We start from the raw sequence: 22,539 nt of genomic DNA on the forward strand, positions 1-22,539 counted from the left end.
ACCCTTTGCTTTCAGTGCCAGGGTGGTGCTTTGCACGGCTGGCAGAGAGTTAATGGTGCCTTGGCCACATGGTGGCCCACCCTGGGTGGATCTTGGAGAAGGTTGTGTGTAAATTGAGCTCCAGGCATTTCTGCAGCCACTTGGAAAACCCTTGTAGTACCAGAGCTGCATTACACTGTGCTGGGTGTTACCTGTGACTGCAGGGTCTGCAGCGATGAGACACACAGAGATGTATCTGGATTTGATGGACAGAGAAAGAGTTTCCTGACCACAGTAGAGTAATCTCAGTGTTATTATACCACCACTTCCATCAAGTCACTCTTCCCTGAAGTATCTGCTTTGCCTTCCATTAATTTCTTTCCAAAGTCCAAGTGAGACTCACACAGGTGCTGAAGTGTTACCTGCTTGCACACAGTCTGGACCCACCAGACACCACCTGTGTCACCTATGTCATTTTCATCAGTCACCTCTGTTCTTCTCCTGGCTCAGCTGTGACTGCCACTGAAGAGTTATCCATTCCTCGAGGGTGAATTGCCAAGTTTTGTTGCTAAACAAAGGCATTTTTTGTTGAGGAGAACTTTCACACTTCATGCAGGAAATGGAACATGGAAATCACTCATAAAACCAGTGATTTAGGTACGTAGTGACATTCTTACCCTGCTCAGGACAGACCCAAAGTCAAGCCCCCAATGTGGATCCCAGCAGTTCATTACTTGTTAAGCCCTCACACTGTGCCCTGCCCTGCCTTGCAGCAGCTCCGTAAAACACCCACCCAACATCTGTGTGATTCCAAAGAGCCACAGGTGAAGGATGAGCAGGAAATCCTGAAATATGCCAGGATCACAGGATGCCCACACCACCTCTTACCACCTACTTTTCTTTATTGTGGACACTTAATAGGCCACTGCTTTTATTTTCTGAGGGATGGGCAAACCTGCAGATTCAAAATAGAAATATCTGCCAGATCTGATAGACAGGAAGTTACTTCTTTGTATTTTACTATCTGAATCCTTCAGAGTCTGATTTCTGAGCTTTTCTCCACAAGTAGCAACACCAGTAGCTCGTCTGTGTGCTTGCTTATGTAAAATACATGGAAATGCTGACAAATTCATTGATTCCAGAAGCTGGAGGATTAAGAAAAACACCCTGTATTGTGAGACTCTCAACAGTCATAAGACTTTGATGTTTTGAATGATGGAGTTTCCACCACTTCCACTGGAGACTAGTCCAAACCAGGCCCCTGTATACTCATGTTGCTGTTACTCAGCAGTTTTATATTTTCACTACAAAACCACTCCTTTCATATCATTCTTGACATCCCATACAGAGGAAATCCAGAGAATGGAGGTTTCTCAATTCTCCATAACACTTAGGAATATGAGATTAATACATTCATGTGGTCCATTTAAAGTTATCATGATTGTCTTCAGGAAATGAAAGGGGCCAGAGTTTTCACACAGTTTTTAAACATATATAAAAATAATTATTGAAAAAAAATCTCTGCAATCTTCTTGTTTAACAAAGAAGATATTGTTTGGAAGATAGAAAATAAATTAATTTTCTACTATGACCTCATTAAGATTGGATTTAAGTTCCAACCCAAAAGAATTTTAGAACAACATTAGTCTCCTGCCCTTAAATCTCCATCTCCTGAAGCTGGTCTATTTATTAATTTCCCTGCTGGAGAGCATATTTTGACTGGCCTGCGAGCTGAGCAGACAGTCTCTCCCCAAAAGCTCACATATGAGGGCCATTTCCTTATTCATTTCTTCTCAGTAAAAAGGGTGTTTCCAGCCATATCATTTTTAATCAAAGCACTCTTGACTCAGACGCAATTGTTCACATTGATGGACAGATGGGGATTTGATCCAGACCCAAGAAAACAAAAAAGCAGAAAGGGCAGTGCCTCTCTTATCTTCAGTGAATGAACAAGATTAACCATAACCTGTTCTCTTCTCACCATACAACAAATCCAGTGTGCGCTCCCAGCACAGCCACAGATTCACATCTTGTAATTTTTAATACAAGACGTATACAGCCTGAGGGAACAAATTACTCTTCTGTACTCAACATGCTTCAGTGCCTTCAGAGGACTGTGCTTGAGAAATACAGTTACTTGGCTTGGCAGAAAAAGCCTTTGAAAACAAAGGAGAGGGCTCTCTGCGATGAAAGTCAAGTTCATCCCAAAAGCAACAAAAGAAAGCAGTTTGGGAAGTTGGACAGGCTCTGGTGGAAAATTGTCCAGACACGAGTTCACTTTCTAAATGGCACTGTGCAGCAAATTGGTTTTCTGTGCAATCCCAAAGCATGACTGTCTTTAAAAAACCCCAACCAAAACACAAAAACCGCAGCTCAAAATGGGCAAGGCTCCGTATCCCAGTTTTCCTGTTGGGAACCCGGAGCTGAGCTGATGGAATGAGGGAGCCCTTCCCTTCCTTCTCCCCTCGTCTGCCTATCTTAAAATCTCAGCTCCTCAGGAGAGGCACTATGCTCTCTTGTGAGAGTGCAGGAAGGCTGGGATCTCAAATGCTACTGAAATACAAATTCCAAAGGGAGATGAAAAGCGTGTGGGTCTCTATAAATAAGCCCGAGTGGGCTCGTTGTCTGATACCCTCGGCAGCTGTGCCAGCCCTGGGGGCACTAAATCACTGCAGGGCTGCTGCACACGCACATCGTGACACTCACCCCAGAGCCATGAGCTTTTACACGCTACAGAGTTGGAGACATCTCATTTGTTTCATGGAGCATGAGTTGGTTTGAGCTTATGAAAGCCATGAAAACTAGAAACTTACTCCATCTCAGAAACAAACAAAAAAATGAAAAAAACAAACAAACGAAACCCCCCAAAACAAAACTCAAACAAACAAAAAATGAAAGTAATGAAACCAAAACCCCCAAACAAAAATCAAACAAACATACAAAAAATAATAATAAAAACCAACTAAACAAATAAAAAACCCAAGGGAAAAAAAAAGAAAGAAAAGAGATTCGTCTTTAATGACCTGACTTCAGAAACAAAACCCCACAAACAGTAAATTTATTTTTACTGAGCAAGGAAATGGGAGCCTTTTTTATATTGAATATTTGACCAATCACATGAGATGTTTGAATTTTTTTCCACCCAGGCTTTTCCACATGAAAATTTCTATAGGACTGCAAACTTCAAATACAGAAAATGTTTCTATTTCTCTGACTGCTGTACTCCTCACTAACCCATCTACAATACTTCTTTTTTGAAAGTGCTCTTCATAAGAATCTTTTTCAAGAAAAATCCAATTACAAAGACTGCAGCTTTTCTGTTTCCAGAACTGTTTTCAAATATGATATAATTCTATTTCCATTCTAAATGGTCCAACTGAAAATATCAAAATATTGCTGCTTTATACTGCATCCGTTCAGAACATAATTCTAGGTTTTGGCATCTGAACATTTTTGTTTTCCACCTCTGCTGGCAGGGCAGGAGGGTTTCCAATTTCCCTCCCCCTCTCTACAAAAAAAAAAAAAAAGCAAACCAACAGAGCTTTTAAGAGGCATGAAAAGAGAAGTAAAAAGGTTAAATTAAAGAAAAAGTGATATTGCTTTGCCTAGGGGATGCAAATAATGTTTATGTACCCCCTTTGTCTCTAAAATTTTCATAAGATTTAATTAGAATGCTATTTTCAGACACAGGTTTTTTTATTATTGAATTGAGATTTTCTTATGCATTAAAGTTCAACATTCAAGTCTAAACTACAGTCCTATTATCTCTTAAAAATGTAGCTAGTTCTAGATGCCTCTCTTCTTAAACAGTTCCACGGGTTTGGGAACAATGCAGGTTGTATTTTCCAGTTTACAAGTAATAAAGTGTAACTTTCAGGAAGGAAAGCCAGGATAAAGTATCCTGTCATCTCTCTGTGCAGTGTCTGGTATACTCATTTGCAGAACAAAGTATGCAAAAATATAAAGAGACCAAATAAAATGTCATTTTAGTGCAGACACAATTGCATAGGAAATGATAATACCTTGTTAGTTTGTGGATGTGCTACTTTTCCTCTAAGTGCAATGTTTCTCAGTCTTTTCTGAAAATCTGAATTCACCTACAGCCAAATTGTATTGGGTATCTTCCTTGCTAATAATTGTCATAACCACAAAGAAAATACATATGCAAGAGTTTACATATGCAGTGCCTATTAACACAGACTCCAAAAAAAGAAATCTTGCAAAATTGTATATATGCTCCCTGCCGTGGATTTGATTTTGTCTGGCCTGTAACTAAGGTCCCTTGATACTCCAGTTTTATGAGGGTGTGATGTAGTGGTAAATCAGGGCCATACTGATGATCTAAATCAGAATAACCAGCATGTTTTTCATTTCAGAAGGAAAAAAAAAAAAAAAAAGAGTTTGTGAGAGAGAGTTTGCCAGTTTCAGCACTTCCTGGCCGCCAAGAACATTTACTGAAAATCAATGGTCTGTCCAAAACCTAATGTGAGCAGGAGTCGTAGTGCAGCTGTTCAGAATCTATACTGCTTCCTAGGCAAAGTTTCTAAGCCCTTTCAGTCCTTTAGAATAATAAAAATGATTAATGGTCTCAAACACTGTGAACCAAGTGTTTTGAAGTGTAACCTGCTACTTGTAATGCACTCAATATTTCTGATCTGTATTGTACTGGCATACGGCGCCTCTGGAAGTTAATGTTAAAATGGGCAATGTTTGAAATGAATGAAGAGAGGCTCATGAAGCCTGGTGGCAAAATCATTTTCTCCAAAACCAAGATATTATTTCCCATCAGTTCATAAAGGGGAAAAAAAAAAAAGTGACTATAAATATATATAAAAACCCATTATTTTCTATAAAACGTTCTAAGAGAGCAATGTGGATACCTCACTATGAAGAAGGAAAATGATCCATCTCATTCAGTGCTCTAAAGAGACCAACTCGTTTTGGAAAAAAAACAAGCTGGGTCTTCTCACAGACCATGTGCAGCAGAAAGAGGTTCAAAAACTTCATGGAACAGCTCCTCCAGCTGGGCTTTCCCTGTTCCTGCCCCAGTTGGGCACAGCCCAACCAAGCCTTTGGGCCAGTTTGGTCTTTGCCAAGAGCTGGTAGAGTCACATAAATAACAGAACCCAGCGAGGCCCAGAGAATTGCTGGTGGCCAGAGCCAGCTGGTGCCTGCAGGGCAGTGACACAGGTCACCTGCTGGGCACAAACCCGTCTCCAGCTGGCACACACCTGGTGTGTCTCTGCCTGCCCCGAGGCTGCAGTTGCACAAGAAGCTCCCTCACAAGGGCTGGAGCCGAGCCCGAGCTGTCGTTTGGAGCCCTGTGTATCCCGGCCTGTTTGCTCATGCCCTGACCAAACTGCAGCAAACAAACAGATTCGTTTGGACCACGGCTATTTCCAGATATTGGCAGCACCCTGGATGTATGGAGTCCTTAACTGCTCCGAGCAGCCTCACCTGGGCCTCCTCCACCCACAGCCCCTGCCCACAGCCCAGGAGCTCTGCTTAGGCTCAGCCCCAGGGCACCCAGCCCTGTCTGGGCTAGAGGCATTTGTGTGTCCTGGGGTCCTGGGTGAGCTTTGCTCCTGTGCTTTTCTCTGGTCTCCTCTTTTCCCCCTCCAGCCCCCGCCTGGGTGGACCCTGCTTCATTGCTCCTCTCCTCTGGGGTTCTAAACAGGCCCCATTGCTGGCACCCACCACTGTGCTGCAGCCACACTTGGTTCCTGGGCCCCCTTCCCTTCGGAATCTGTTGGCATTTGCTGCTCCCTGAAAAACATAACATTGAAGTGAACAGTTGTTGGGGAAAATATCTACCAAACAAGAGCAAGCTTGTCCACTGGATTGCCACTTCATCCTGCCTACCTGTACTCCCCTGTCTTCTTGTTTGGTGCAATAGAAGCTTGGGAAAGCATTTTTAGGAACACTCAGTTAATGTTTACAGAGAGGTAATGTGCCAAGTTCTTTAATAAAACTTTCAACTCTAAATTTACAGGCCTTATATGCTATATTATTTTGGGGACAGCATATTGTATTCATTAGATATTTAAAATGGTATAAACAAGGCAGTAGAAGTACTCAAATTGCTGCAAGCCAGATGGAGATCTTATCATAATACCTCCCATAATTTGGAATAACTTCTTTTTGAACATTTCTCTGCTCACAACCTAGCAGAGGAGTGGATCTCCTGGGTCAGTACGAATCTGGGCTGTGTAGGGCAGACAGTTGCCTGTCTCCTCTGTGCCAAGGAAGGACATGAAGTGCTGCTCCTCTGCACTAGTAATGGGAGCAGGAGGCGCATGTAGGCTTAAGCAAAAACAAAGTAAAAAATTAGATCATGCAAAGTCACATTTTTGGAGCATAAGGGAACATTTTAGTCCAATTATCTTCTTGAGCACAGAAAGAAAAGGAAACATTTTACCAGAGTCAGTTTTTAAAAGAATTATCCTGGGTAAATTGATCTGCAGAGAATTGCCCCCAAAACTATAAATCATATTGATTTCCTTGCTTTACACTCCTAAAGGGTGACCAGTGAGGTATTGGAAGGATGCTTGGAGTTCTTGGCCTCAAAGTTTGAGGATGGGGCTTATTCCTGCCCCTAATATGGATTAGCAAGATGCAAATGATCTCTGTCATAATAAACAAGAAGGGAATAATTGCATGCTTGATGAAAAATTTGAGAATACACTATTAGTGATTTCCTAGCACTGACTGACTAGATCTGATTTTCTTGAATTTCGCTGTATTTGCATAGGAGTTAGGAAAGAACACTTACTCTTTTAATTTGGAGTGGATCTTTCCAGTTGGTAATCCCAAGCAATATTAAATGCAGTACAAGTTGCACTCTGGAAGCATATCTCCTTTGATACATTCCACTTCTTCCAGCATCTGCCCTTTCATTAGTTTGTAAAACAAATATAAAAGTCCAGTGACTACTAATGATGGGAAATTAGCAAAATGCTCTGTTGTATTCTCAGACTGTTTCAAAATACTTAACAGCCATGGTTTGGAGCAATTTTTTAAATATTGTGTTAAATTTCTAATTAAAGTTTTGTGGCAGCCAGAGTGGCTTATCTGAACAAAGCAATTGGTTTGGCAGAATTGACTCATGGTCATTCTACCTGACAGCATTCCCTTTTGTGGGAATGTAACTCTTACTGTGAAAATGTTGTACTAAGCAAACCTTAGTTCCGCTCGTAAATCAGTTCGATGAAAGGTTTGAGAGCCTGTTTCTATGGTGCAGCTAAATTACATTCAAAGTACAACTGAATTTGCCCCTACTTTTCCATCAAGTATGATGTGATTTAAAGAAACGTTCTTTAAAGATAGAGAACAGTTTAGAAAGCCAGATGAGAATTCCTGAATGAAAGTAGATAGAATTTAGGTAAACATTCTCCAAGTTTAAAATAACAGACTGAAGCATTTGTCTTTGATTATCAATTTTAATGTACATAATAATGAGACTCATTCCCACTAGGACAGGCATACTAAAAAAGTTTTGGAGTGCTTGCATTCCAATTCCTAAAATCAAGCTCTTCCTTGCAGTCAAAATCAAGAAGAATGGCTTTTCATTCCTGTATGAGTCAACTTCCAAAATACTTGCAATTCTACAACATAAATTAGATTAAATATTTCTGGGAGACCGCTGAGGCTCTCTGTCCCAGCAATGCTACTGAGTTGCTGCTGCAGCCCAGCCAGGGCACTCTGATGCTGTTGCATCAAAAGCCAACCAGTGCCTTGTTTGGAGCCCACCCAAAATCCAGCTTTTTTTGGCTTACTGAAACATCAGCCACCTAGAGAGAGATGCAACTTTATATGGGTCAGAGGCAACTTCAAATTAGGTTTTGCCTCATGCACACTGCTCCAGTCATAATGAAACAGAGCCAGAAGCTGTAATTCATGAGGACGTTTGCCAGCCTATGGAATTCATAAGTCTTCTCTGAAGAGGAAGCTGTTATCTACAAAATGTTTCACCTGAAGTGTAAAGAAAAAAATTTTAAAAAGCCAAGGACCCATGAGAAAATAACTGCACAAATCCCTTCTGTTTTTACTCATAGCCACAGGAGTGGACCATGTGTCTTCCTTTTGGGTCCCCAATACATACTAGATTCAAAGGGAATGTGCTTTTATTAAAAGCTAATATAGATTTTATTAATCTGGGTTTTGATGCACACATTGATTAGAACTGAAAATTGCTCATTTCTCAGCTCTAGTGTAAAAAAGTTTCCCCCAATCCTGCACCTCCTCTCCAAATGGATCGATGTCCAAATTCTTCCTAGTGATTTTTTTTTTTTAATTTTTATTGCTGGTAATTGAAATAACATCAAAGCTTAACTTTAAAATATTGCTTCAGCTCAGGGGCAGGTTTTCAAATCTCTCCTGCAGACCATCATTCCTTCCACCAGCAGAGCCATGGCATTTCCCATATTCAGATCTGGGTTTGTAACTGCATGTGGCAAAGTGAGTCAGCAGGAACCACGTATTTGCATATAATGCTCCATGCAGGCAGCACAAGACAAGAATTTTAGTCTCACATTATGTTATTAAAAGAGGTCTTGAAAAAAAACTCATAAAGGAAAAGACCAAAATGGGCATAATACTTATTTTTCAGTTTAATACCTTTTTATGCAAACTAATTATTTTTCAGCTGTGCTCAAAGATGAAATTTGGTTTACTCCTATTGTTAGAGATGCCTGCTGTAAGAGTGGAGGATCCCAGCCGGAAACAAATCACACATTTTCTGTCAGTGGATGTTTTATTTGTGAAGTTGCATTGCCTGCACAGTCCAAAACATTTTTCCGCTAAAGCATGAGGAAACAGGAAGGATGGAGTAGAGAGATCAACTGTTTCTACAGGAGAAATTCCAAGCGAAATAGTGGGAAAGTACAGGAAAAGAAAAAATCTGGATTTTTTTCATTTCAATCCAGTAGTGGAAATTGATTAACGAAGCCCGTCTGCAGCTGGTACAAAGGGCCAAATCTTCAGCTAATATTAAATAGCAAGCTTCTACTTTTGAAAACCAGAAAGAGGAAGGGGACATAAAACTAAAAAACAAACAGGCATATTTGATCATTTAGTGGTGAATAGATCAGGCACTCCTCCGTCGCAGGGTTTTATTTTTGTGCATTGTGTCAATGATTAGAAACCATATGTTTTAAGACCAGCTTCAATAGTATCAGTAGCTACAGTCCTGCTCTCAGATTACTTTTTACTGCCTGCCTAATTTTGAGCTTTAATAGCTAACATGCACTTTGTTTATCAGTTACAAATGTTCTGAATGTTGATGAAACAGGCTAAACAACACATATTGGCTTATCATCAATACCAAAGACTGAGATAAAATGTGTTAAACGCTGTGGCCTGAGAATTTGCAAACAAGGCGTTCTTAGAAATAAGAAGAATAATCTCAGAATTGATGGCTCTGGTTCTGAATGTGAGATGTTAGCACACAGATCCTGACACAGCTCTTGTTATCCACAGAAGAATTCATCCTACACGGAGCAGAGCGTTTTGGCACCAAAAATGCAACCAAGTACAGCACAGTTAAGCCCCCTCGGATGGCACAGTCCCATATGAAATGCTTTATTGCACTGGGGGCAGTGTGGTGGCATTCAAATTAAATTTATTTAAAGTATTTCCAGAATCAGACCCTTGGTGTCTTGCAGGCCTGAGCACTAATATGTGAAATAGGACATTTTTACATAATTCTGTTTAGCTGTACAGCAAAGAAATTTAAAATAGTCTCTAGATTATGTTATTTATCCTCTAATTACTTGAGGACAGAGTACCTCTCCTCTGTTTTTAAATTACTGCATAAATTAACAGTGTTCTAACAATAACAGCAGCAGCAATTCAGGACATTTACCAGAGAAAAAGCAACCATTAGCCTTGAGAATGAAATTTCACTGGAATCCACAAAATATTGTGTTAGGAAATATTATGGTTGCCAACTTTCGCAATTTTGTTGAAAGTCTTCTAAAATGCGAGGGTTGGGGTGTTTGGGGTTTGTTTTTGTTTTTTTTTTTCCCCACAAAGCCTGAGCTCTGGCATCATGTGAAAACATGAAAATGTGAGATTCTCAGTTTTAATTTTAGAAGACAACTAAGTTACTCAGCATTGTGGTTGCAAACAGAAATTGAAAACATGAACCCAAGGACCAGAGAACAATTAGGAAGAGCCCAAAATGCATTATTTTTAAATTCTTACACTTTGTAAAGCAATTTCTGACTCGGGGTGTTTCTATGCTCAGGGTTAACCATATTCAGTACCCCAATAAATCCTCAGCATCCTTTTCGAGGACTTCTCACCTTGGTTTGTGACAGAGGGGGACATCACATTTTAATGTGAAGGACCGTGATGAAGTTCAGTACTGGCTAATTTATTGTCTTTAAAAGCAGAACCAGTTGTTTGTACTGATGTAGTTCTCTTCTTTTTGACAACAAGGTCAACAGTAGAAGCTGGTAGTATTTCTTCACGGGAAATTTCCATAGTAACTAAAATTTGGGATCTACCTCTTCACCTTCTCCTCAGAGAGGCTGAGGTGTGGCTCTCCCACACTATGGGATAACCCAGGTCTGGCAGAAGACAGCTCCCCGTGCTCCCTAAGGACAGGGTGTTGTCTGCCTGCTCAGGTGCCAAGGAGGACCATTATCTCTTAAATCTGTGCAGGACACTGGCACCCAGCCCAATGATTAGGAGCATTTCCATTTGGTGACTACGTGGAGCTTTCTGCACCATTTCCATTTAATCTTTAAGACATGTGGGAGTGAGCACAGAGTAACCACCTTCTAAACGTTCCTTGGTTTATGACCAAAACAATTTCCACTGGTCTGAGAAATCCCTGGCATTGCATGGCGGATGATGCCCCAGCCTGATGAAATTTGAGACTTTCATCAAGCCAACTACAAGGACTGGCTCCTTGTCCCTCACCTTGCAGCTGTCTGCCCCATGCACACCCACCCACAGCCCCACTGATGGGGCAGAAGCCATACTATTCCCTTGCCTTTCTAAAGGCCTTTTAAGATCTACAGGTATTTTCCTGGATCCTAACAATGATGAAAATACTTAAAATACCTAATTGAAAAAATATCCTTTATCTTCCTCTTTTCCCACCCCTTCCCCACTGTGCCTTTATTACTTTTCTAAATATTGCATACAATGTTTTCGGTAAATAAGAAGGATATTAGAGTAGACAAATAATGTTTACTCACCAGCTCAAGAAAGGTGTTTTTGGCACTGATTCACAAGTTACTCACAACTTACAAAAATTACTTATACTGAAAGGGACAAGGAGTGTCTTTTTGTGTGCAGGTTGCTGAACAAACAATGAGGTCCTGGTCCCTGCCTGGCTTGCCGTGGCATTACCACAAACAATACTAATTCTTAAATACCTGCCTGACTTTAAGCACTTAGGTAAATAATTGTATTGACTGTTGTAGGCCTATTCACATGCATAAAACTAAGCATATATTCAAATATGTTGTGAAATCAGGAGTCGGGAGAATTTTGCAAACAAGGCATTTTTAGATATGAATTTACTTGTTAAAACCAGCTTCAAAAGGAGCTAATGTGGCAATCAGGCTTTTGGGCACGGCAGGTTGTGGAAGGAAAAGATTTCTTTTCAAGATGGATCCAAGGACTTTCTTGTACTTCAGAGACTCCTCACCAGAACCCCAATTACAGGTGAGAAAGACAGCAAGGAAGCCCCCCCAACCAGTGCTTGCTCAGAGTTTAATGTGAGAGCAGTGTAAACTCAGAACTGCAGATAATCCATGGGGAAATCAGGGGGTTAGTGCCGAGAACTGATGGGGAATAACAACTGAAAGAGCTTTGGTTTTTCTAGGCTGGCGGGAGGTAGCTCATGCTAGGAAGCCTGCCAGCTCCAAACTGATGCTGGGAGCTTTGTCTCCTTTGGATTGTAGGAACACACTTTGCAGTCAAACTGATCTGAGAGATTTTGATAGTAAAAACAGCTGTCTCGTTGCAATGATGTTTTTGTTCCATTGTCAAAATTTTGAGTTAAATCCATGAGTGGGCTGCAGCTTGTTCAAACCCTGAACTCAACACCCTTTGTGCTCCTTTGGCTTTTCCACTGCGGTTCATGGGATATCTCCTTCCTGAGGAAAGGGCTAGGTGTAATAAAAGCTGTCACGACAAGGAATTGCAGGTCTCCCCGATGCCTCCCCAGTGCTGGAGAGACAGAACTGGAGGAATGCAGTCTGTCCCAGACTGGTGAGGAGGGGAAATAAGGAAGAAGAGCAGGGTGTGGAAATGAAACACTCCAATGCTGCTGTGGCCAGGCTGCATCCCCAGCAAGCAGGTATGCCAGTGGAAGGGAGAAACTGTCTGGTACCTGAGCAGGGACGAGGCCAGCATGGGCAAGGGGAAGCAGTTTGTGGGGTGTACAGCACAAGGGGATTCAGGGAAGGGGTGTGCAGTGGGATGTCCCAGCCCCATCTTCCCAGCATAAACCATCTGAAGGTGCCTCCTGCCACCTTCTTAGAGGATGTGCAAACAAGCAGATGAGGTGCCTGATGGAGGAGTGCAGCACATCAGGCAGGAGCACAAGGGGCATTGCCCCTGTTTTTGTGCTGACATGAGAGATGGGACAGCACCTCTGTACAGCCACAAATCCATTCTGTGTCGCTTGAGGTGATGGGAACTATGGGCAGGCTTTCACCCTCTGGGGAGCCAGGAGCCGTGTGATGCTCTGAGTGCAGAAAGGTGGCTTGTGTGAGTGATCCTGTGTCTGCAGGTCTGCAGAACCCATGGCTCTGTGGCACTGTGTGTGTTAAGACAAGCTAGACATCAACAAGAGCCCTTCCTTTTAAACTGATATTTAAAAATTGTGACTAGAGACCCGTAACACAAGGGCTGCAGTTAAAGTGACTGTTTTCATAGGAACAGAGGTTACAGACAAGGTGGTATTCACATGGTGTTCAAGGGTCCAAGTTCTACGGGAAAAAATGTATTTCAAAGACTTGCAGCTCGATCAAAGCTGATAGCACCGACATAAAACCATAGCCACGGGCGGGAGCAAGCGCGCCCGGCGCGTACGGACCGCCGCTGAGAGCGCTGCCCGGCCCGCGCCCGGGAGCGGCGGCTCCGCGCTCCCTGCGGCCCGGGGGCGCGGGCAGCTCCGCGACAGTAGCGGGGGGCTGCCGGGGGGCTGCCGGGCGGCCCCGGGAGCCGCGGGAGGCTCCTCCTCCGCCCCGGCACCGCGGGCAGCGCGGCGCTGCGGGCGCCGGGACGCGCCGCGGCCCCACGCGTGCGGTAGGTGCGCCCCGACGGCGGCGGCGGCACCGGGGCAGCGCCGCGAGCGACAGGACAGAGGAGCCGAGGGCAAACCCCCCGCGCCGTGCCGTGCCGTGCCGTGCCGTGCCGTGCCGTGCCGTACCGCGGTGCGGCCGTGGCGCTGCGCTCCGCGCCCCGCGCAGCCCGCGGGCGGCTCCGGCGGGAGGCGCGGCGGGGAGGGGGCGGGTGGGCGCGCCCGGGGCGCAGCGCGGGGTGCGGAGCCGCCGCCCCGCTCCGCTGCGCTCCCTTCCGCGGGCATGCGCGCCTGCCTCGCACATGCTCACTGCGCCCGCGGCGGGCGCGCACACTCCGCAGCGCCGCGGCTCCGCGCTGCACCGCCGGTGAGTGGGGCGCGGGTTCTGCGCGCCCGCGGAGGGGCCGCGGGTGCGGGCTGCCCGGCGGGGCTCCGCGGGCCCGAGCGCTCCGCGGGTGCGGGGCGGGGGGCGCGGAGCCCCGGAGCCCGTCGGGGGCGGCTGCGGCGGAGCGCGGGCGCGGAGCGGCTCCGGGGCAGCGGCGGGTCCTGCGTACGGAGCCGCGACCCAGAATTAGCACGGGGAGCTAATTGCTGCGCAGCGTGCGGGTCGGTTTTAGCGTCAAGCGAGCCCCGGTTATTAGTGATTTTAATAGCTGGAGCGTGCGTTTAAATAAAATGAGCCGCTGCACTTTCCCGCGGCTGCTTCTGTGAGGAAAACTTGTATGTGATTTATGCAGTTTAAGTAAACTTTTCTGAGTGTTAAATTGTGCTTGAGCCCAGTGAATGGCCTCTAAAGGAAATTATTCATGGTATACAGCTACTGTTGTTCAGACAATTCAAATAATGATATATTCTGTTGTGTGAAGTTGTGATTGCTAAAATACTTTTAGTGAACCAATAAACTGTTTATTGGTCTGTATCAAATATTAACAGAAATTTTGTTCAGCGCAATATCAAATTCACACATCCCTGAGCGCCGTTAAAAGCAGTGGCAGGAATGGTTTATTGTTTTGTCTCTCTTGTGGACTTCATTAATTTACTGAGAATTTCTTCTCTCCGCAGTGCCATCCGTGGAAGGGTCCCTCCCCTTCTTCTCCCCCAGTTTATTGAGAAAGCATGTCTAAACTTCTTCATGCTAGTCCACATCTGTGGCTATTAGGGCAATCTGGTCCACAAAAGATGGCATACATTTAAACTAGTAATTCTGTGTCTAAAGTAATGCTTCTTGGATAGTTTCATACATTTAGCATTGCATTGTTTTGTTACTTGTTGCTTCAGACAGGATACATTTTTTTCTCATCATCCTTTTTTACATGGGGAAACTGTTTCCATGCCTTAATAAAGCTGAATTTTTATTTCTGCTTTGAAATTGAAGGCATCATGTGGCCTGAGATGTAACACAAGCAAGTAGGAAAGACTTGCGGTACAAATGCCTTGAAAATAATCAGTGCTCTTAGCTTTGGAGACTTTCCAGAAACTTTTTAAGCATGTTTTGAGAATTTACTTGAAATGGTACAGCAGCTGATAACTTGACTTAATTGTTCTAACTTAAAACTCTTAATTAAAAAAAAAAGAAAAAAATTATGGTGTAAAATTGAATTGTGTAGCTGGAGAATCAAATTGTCCACGTAATTCTTGTGCCTCTTCTACTCACCCACCAACAGGTCAAAACATTTGGCTAAATAACAAGTGGTGTATACTTTTGGTTTTACGCTCATCAGTTTGTTTTGCTTTACTTTGCTTAGCCCACTCCCCTCAGCTCATTTTCTTTTAAAATAGTACGTGGAGACTCCATTCCCATGACTCGCTAATCTTATCACCATTATTTGGTTGAAATTTTTGAATCGGGTTCCTGTTTCAAATACCTCACAACATTGGCAGCCTTAGGTTCCATTAGAAAAGCTTCATTAGGGAGAAATAAAAATGTTGTTGATAACTCCCCCTCCAACAATAAGCCCCGTATTCAACTCCACGGTGTGTGCGGATATGCCTTGAATTATAAGAAGGAATTAAACTCAGGTATTCACACAAAGAACTTGATCTCAGAATATCACTTAAAGAGTCTCATGTGTTGTTGTGTTGTTATGCGTACCTGGTTAATATGCTTTTCTCTTTTTTTTTTCCTCTGAAAATTTAATAATTTAGCTATTAATCCTGCAAATATTAGTTGCATGTTTAACTTCAAGCCTGCGAGGCGTCGGGCTGAATTCTGCGTGGCTGTGTTTGTGTGTCAGTGTGTATGTGTACACTCTGCTGACAAAGAAAACAATTAGAGACGTTACTAATTTTCTGCTGTCTTCCCAACTGTTATTTATGATGTGTAGTAGTACAACAGCTATTCTGAAATCGGCTATAATTCTCTTCAGTAAGATTTGTTTTTTCTGTGCCAAATTTTGCAGTAACCAGATGGTCTTAAGGTGTCTTCAGCCAGAGAACAAGTATGAGCAGTGCTGAAGACTAATTATTCCTTGCAGTAAATTCTTTCTGCAATAAATTCACAGGTTGTTAGATCTAATCTGTGGAAATGATTGTTAAGATTGCTTATGCGGTGAAAAATGCTTTTGTAAATCTGTGAAAACTAGCATAAGTTCTTTGAATGCTAAGAAAATATTTTTGAGTTAATTTTGCCTGGCTGTGGTAACTTATTTGGGACAAACTGTTAAATGAAGTTGCAAATTCAAATCCTTTTCATAAGCCGTGGAACACTACGGTTTTAATATGAAAATTTTAAATGTAGCCTGTAAGTGGAGGAGTCATTTGGTAGACCATGTAAGGAAGGAAATCTCATCCTGCCGTTCCCAGTGTATAGTTAGTTTCCTCGTACCTGTGTATTTTTCACAGCAGTAGCAATGTATATTTCGTTAGTGCATGGAGGAGTGTCCTGGATTAACAATCAGGTTATTCTCATTAAATTTCACATTGTACGGCACATGACAGAAAAATAGTTAGGAACAAAAAATATATTCAGAGTTACAAACAATAGTATATATAAAAGTAAAGCCATTCAGGCTTAAATACATCCTTCTTTTTGGTGGCTTAATTTAGTAAAAAATACAAGATTTTTTTTTTAATATGTCTATGAAAAAAAATGTAAGTACTCAAACCTTTTGGCATTTTGCTCACTTTGATATGAATAGGGAGAACTTGTCAAATCTCTTTCCCTTCCTTTTCTGCTGAAAATCCTTGTTGGGACTGTTGATTAGGAGATCCCATCAGAAAACAATTGTGTCATGGCAGTCAAATTCTTAAAACAATACTTCATCTTTATTTGCAGATCTTAACTCAAGTAATGATGTTTAACAAACACCTTGTTTTAATCAGGTGAGGATAAGCCCTTCAATTAGGATGCAAATAATTGCTCCACTTGGTTGGGTCATTTGGGGCCTGGAGGTGCTGCCATTTGCAGGTAGATTTGGTGCTACCCAAGGTTTGAAGCAGGAGAGAGGAGAAAACTGGAATAAGGATTTAAGTCCCATGAAAAATAGTCTTTTATTGGAGCATTCAAAACCCGATCCAGCTCCCTTCTTTGTCAGGCTGTTCAGTTGATCTTGATTTACTGCTGCAAGAGGTGTGAGAGGAAAATTGGATCCAAAATAATGTTCACTGCAGAGATGGTTCCAGTGAGTGTGTCACAGAGTAAATATTTAATTAAAAATAGTCAAACCTCTTTTCACTCAGTCTTTCTGCTTGTGCTTTAATTATGTATTTTAATTATTTCAAAGATATGTAAAATGAGATGAGAAAGACTACACGGGCATAATCCTTCCCATTTAAAATTATTTGTCTGCAGCTGCCTAAGTCCTGGCATTAGGAGTCACATACAAACATGTTTATTTAACATCAGCGTTATCTGTTAGATTGTACATGGTTCATTAACATGGAGAGAATACTTTTTGTTTAATAGTGTGTGGGAGCTGCCAGAGGTCAGGAGAGGTTGTTTGCCTGAAGTCAAGATGGCATCTTGGCTTTGCTCTCGTGGTGTTTGTCACCTCCGCTGTGCCCGGAAAGTGCCTCCTTCGTGCCGTGCTGAGGTATTCCCCTGGTGCTGAGCTGCAGAGGCTCTGTGCAAAGCCAGGAGTCTGCTGCAGGGCTCTGGTAAGGTTTATGGGGAATTTCAAGGTTTGTTGGAATTTTTGGGGATTGTTGTAGTTGGGGTTCGGTTAGAAAAAGCAGCTTGGAAAGGATGGAGATGGAGAGGACAGAGGAGGCTGGGAGGTTGCTGTGGTGCCCACAGAGTGTGTGGCTGTGATGAGGGGGATTTTACAGATTTGGGGGGATGATGGCTTGAGAAATTGAGAGTGTTTTGTGTGCCAGTGAATAGTTTTTTGTTGGCCTGGCTGGGTCAGAGCTGGACTCAGGACAGCTGTACCTGGTGAGCTGCAAGAGGTGGCAGCTCCTCTGCTGGGGCAGCACAGGATGGGGCCCTTTTCTCTCCACAGAGCTTGTGGGGGGTTCTCCACCTTTTCTACTGCTGATTAGAAACATGCTTGAACGTATAAAACCATATCAGGGACTCCAGAAATACAGAATTACCCATGGCCTCAAGTTTAAAAAGGTCAATTAAAATGTTTTACCGTGACTTCTGTAAATAAGGTAATAGCCATGCACTGCACACAGTGTTGGGGGAGATATGTGCACGCCCATCTCCCTGCACAATTTTAATTTTCATTTCAGCTTCTTGAAAATGTTTCTGAATGTTTCCTACAAGTCGGTGAATTTCTCCATCTTCATTTGGATGTTGGGGGCTTTTTGTGCCTTGGAGGAAGAAGATAATTTAAATTTCCATTAGAAAAAGGTAGAAAATTCCCTTCTTTGATTTTTATCACGCAGAGATCCCTGGTAGATAATAACCAAAAGGCGTTGAATAAAATGAGCATTATTGTAGAATTCAAAGTGCTGTGGAAGATGCAATGTGACTGAAGCATACCGCAAATGTGCAGTTTTTTAAGCGCATAACAGTAAAAATAGAAAGGCTTAAAAAAATAAGCTGGACTACTGTGTTGATTATAAGTTGTAGCTGAATCACTCTTAAGGCCTGGATATTGTTTTTAAAAAGCCAGCAAAACATCTATTTCTAAAAAAATAGCATGTTCCCTCAGAAGGGGGGAGAGGGAGAGAGAGAGAGAGCAAAAGTGTTATCTTGGAGGAGGGAATGTCTGGGGTAAGGTTTTTTTCCTTTGAATTATTTTCAACAAGTACTTACTCTGTTCTGTATTTTTAAGAAATTATGTGGACAGCAATTTTGTTGCTTTACCAAGGCAGTGAAAACACCAAGAATCCTTTTTATAATTTGGAAAGAATGTCAAAAGAATGAAGTAGTTAAACCTAAGTGTATTAGATCATACGCCTTAAATGCATAAATAAGCATAGCTGCAATCACAGAAACCAATGTTAAAACCACCAGGAAAACTCACCCACAAACCGTAATGACTTAAAGGGAATGACCTCAGCCATTGTGAAATTCATGCCTATTTGTTGACTGACATTTATTTAGTAGAAGCAGGGTGCGTGTTTTGTTGGGGTGTGGGATTTTGTTATTTGCAAGACTGCTGGGGGTTTTTTTGTTGTTGTTGCCAGGTTTGAATACAAAGAGTGAAAATGGGCTCGAGGCTGTGAGAGCCTGGATATGATTTGGGCCGTAGCAATTTGAAAAGCAGGTGAAGGATTTGTTATTGATGCACAGAGACTGGTGGAACTGAAGTTTGTTGTTCAGATGTTAGAAACTTCCTTGATGATAGCCCACTTCTAACTTATTCCCAGCTGGTTTTCTGTTAAGGAAATGAAGGTTTAAAGTATTTGGTTACAAACCTGAGATTTCTTCACGTCCATGTCTTTGTGTGAGTGCTGCATGAAATGTTGGTGTCATTCATCTCCCCTCTGCTTTTTGGAGAGGAAATTGATGCATGGTGGAACCTCAACTTGCCTTTGCTGCAACACCACTTAATAATTCAGGGAAATGGAAGTCTTGAATTATTTTAACTATAATAGACTTCTTCAGGAATGTTTTTACAGAAACCAGCATTACAGATTTCAAGCTCGACCAGAGCCATCCCTCTCTGCAAAAAACAGGATTTCTCTCTGCTGCCTGCTCCTGGCTGTGGGCTTCTACTTCTATGGGTTGCAATGATCAAAGTAGTTCCAGTTTTAATTGTCCCTTAGATGTGCAGAGAGGTTTGAGAAAATGGGTAAGTTAGTGCTGTTGGCTTGAACACCTAACTCTAGACGTTCGGTCTTGTCGTGGGAAAATTGTTCTTTGCCATTCCTGGTTTTGAGAAGGAAAGCAGCCCAGCTAAATTTAAAACATAATCCTAAATAAAGGAAACTAATTAATACTAGTCAGTCCAAATAGTAACTGGTCAACCCATGGAGAGTTGGTGCCTCTGTCTGTGCTGGAAAGAACAGACTTCACAGAGAAACTCAACCAGAGCAGGACTTCCAAAGACAGGGACGTGGGGAATGTTCCTTAAACTCAGCAAATGCCTTAAAAACTGGACATGCCTCTAGGATTACTCAGGCACCCACAAGAAACAGTGAGGGGAAAGTGGGACAGGCATCTGAAATGTTTTTGTTTTTTAAATAGGTTGAGTAAGCAAAGCAGTCTGGGGGCCCCAGTTATTTACAGCTCTGTCTGTGCACCACGCAGAGAGCCTCATCAGCTGTCTTAGAGACAAGTTTTCCATCTATTGCAAATCGTGTCTTTTGATGACACATTTGATTTGGCTGTTTGCTGTGTAATTGTCCTACAGCTACTTTGGAAAGAACTTTGATCAGTTTTGAATATAGATCTGTATCACTAATTTTGATTCCCCTTGCGACTGCTCTTCTGTGCTCAGTTACCATCCGTAGAGTTTAATTGCAACTATCTGACAATTCTTTGTTTCTAAGACAAGTCAAAATGTATTTACAAAATACTTTATCCTCAGTAAATGTTGACAGTGTGTACTTCATTTTTGTAAGCTATGTAAATTTATTATTTTTCCCCACTACTGTGGGTGAAACAAGACAAAATCTTGTCTAGAATTGAGCAATACTTTTATTTGAAAAAGAGAGATTTTTTTTCCACCCCTTAACAAACTAAAAAGCACCATTTTTTTCTGAAAGATGACACTTTTTAAAGTAAAACATGTGAATGTTATTTTCACTGTATCCAAATTTTCCTTTTTATTCTTCTTTTGTAGGCTGACTTTATTTTTGAATTTATAAACCCATGTTTTTTGCTAGCTTGCATTTGATAAGTGCTGTGTTGATACTACTCCTCTTCACTGAGATAGTTAGGAGTAAGCCAGCCTTAATGCTTGTAGCAAAATACATAAATTTTCTCCTTCCTTGTGTTCAACTATGCATAAATGTATTAGATCCAGTCGTGCTCACACTGCAGTTCCCAATCATTTCACTCAAGTGAGTAATTCCTTATTGAGTGGGAACACTTTTAAACCTTCTGTACTTGTTGCAAAAGTGCATTTTTTTTTTTAATCCCATCGTAACTGCTGCCAATGCAAGTCCGTCTGACTTCTTCAGTGCCTGAGCCTTTCAAAAACTAGAGTGGGAATCAACATCTTTCTGTGCTGTCCATGCTCCTATTTGCAAATCAGCAAAGTTTCCAGCATCAGTTTAAAAAGTTGATAAATCTGAATTGGGTGGAGAAAGGGAGGTACCACAGCGCTTTTGTGGTGTCACACCTTTGACCTGGTACTCCTAAGTGTGTTGGTGGAATTAGGTGTGCAGCTGGAAGATAGGGGAGACACAATTTTTCTTTTTATTTATTGAAATAAAATGATGAGATCCTTATTCTGTGTAGCCTTAGTGGCCTGTTGTGTAAATACGTACGTTAGAGAAATCTTGTTTTCAATAAAATTCATTTCTCTCTGAATAAGAGGCCAGCTTAGGTCTCTGACCAGAAATACATAATCATTCAGCAATGCTGTAAATGTGTGTAACCCTGCACAAGGCAATGTAAGATTGTTTTGTATAACCACTTTCACAAATTTTTGCTGTCTTTTCCTCTTCAGTGTCTCTTCACCTGAAAACTCTTTAAGTTGTGGTTTGAAGGAAGGCGTGTTCTGCCTATTATATATGATTTTATATTGTTTGTTTGGCAGCCATCCTTCCTCTTCACTGCAGCAGATGAATATCATTTGGGGAGGGGGCTGAGGAAGCCAAGTGAGTCTGCTGTAAAATATTTGAGATGCAGCAAAACCTTCTAGCTAGATTAGTTCTGAAACACCACTTATGCCCCCCTGCAAATTAGGGGTGGGGTGTGGAGGCAAATGCTTGGTTTCTAATTGAGTGTAATTAAGGATGCTGCTGCTCAAAGTCAGAGGCGTTGATGTTGGCGCTTGGTGCTTTCCCTCTTAAAGCCCAGGGCTTCTCCTTGCCCCAGCCCCCTGGCACAAATCAGGGTTATTCAATCACAGCAGTGGTTTAACCGTGTCTGTGGTGGAGCAGGGTGGTTGCTGAGTGATGCACAGAAGCGTTGTGCCCCGGTTTAGGACGGGAAGTGGAAAATGAATATTGTTTTGAACTTGAACTCTGTGAGCAGACAGAAGGTAATTATTGGAGCTGGAACTCCCCCGGGGGAGTGATGCTCTGCACTTGTAAGAAACACTGGGGGGTCTTAAATATCTCGTAGTGTTTAACGCTTTGGTTTTACATTTCTGCTTTTTAATTGATCTTCTGCTCTTCTCTTTTCTTGGCAAATAGAGGAAGAAACAATTGGATGTAGACTTAGTGTGCTGTATTTATTGATAGACACGCTTCTGCCCTCCTTTTGCTGGTGGGGCAGGACTCTTAAATTTCAGTCTTGGTGTTACTTTCTGTTGTAAAATTAACTCCTTTGCTGCTGGCTTACTTAATGGACCTATTATAATTTGAAAAATTAATTAATTGTTCATTAAAAGCACATAAATATATATGAAGCCATTGAATCCAAAGCTGTAAGCCACTTGTGTCATATTTAGCTTTGATTATAAATTTGATTATAAATGTATCTGTCTTAAGAAGTAGAAAACCCCACTGTAATGACACAAAATCTGCGTGGTTGTAAAGTTAACATTTTGAGAATCAACTTTTTAATAATATGTTACTACTAAAATAGTAGTAGCCTTCTAGGGGAAAAAAAAAAAAAAAGGTAAATCTCTGCCTTCACTGAATATTTTGCCGTATTTCAATGGCCTGTGGCTTCAGTAATCTACCAAAGTGTTTTTACCTTTTTCCCCCCTCTCTTTTGGCTGCTACTTTACAAGTTCTTCAACAAAGAATAGTGAGTGCAATATTTCTCCTTTTTTTTGCAGACTGTG

At 42.0% G+C, this 22,539-nt stretch overlaps 1 protein-coding gene across 4 annotated transcripts in view; it reads left to right on the forward strand.

Moving 5' to 3' along the window:
• The first annotated feature begins 13,095 nt into the window (after positions 1-13,095).
• EYA2 (EYA transcriptional coactivator and phosphatase 2) overlaps positions 13,096-22,539 on the forward strand; it is a 90,500-nt gene continuing 81,056 nt past the window's right edge. For 2 of the 4 annotated variants that reach the window (XM_064391369.1, XM_064391370.1), the window contains exon 1: positions 13,473-13,610. In XM_064391369.1, the coding sequence (XP_064247439.1) occupies positions 13,546-13,610 (65 nt within the window). In that variant the 5' untranslated portion in view covers positions 13,473-13,545. Of the gene's footprint in view, positions 13,249-13,472; positions 13,611-17,171; positions 17,339-22,539 lie in introns of those variants that run through there. The other 2 variants (XM_064391372.1, XM_064391371.1) reach the window with 2 other exon arrangements.

The sequence above is a fragment of the Passer domesticus genome, chromosome 16, assembly GCF_036417665.1.
Source record: "Passer domesticus isolate bPasDom1 chromosome 16, bPasDom1.hap1, whole genome shotgun sequence".
Lineage (NCBI taxonomy): Eukaryota > Metazoa > Chordata > Aves > Passeriformes > Passeridae > Passer > Passer domesticus.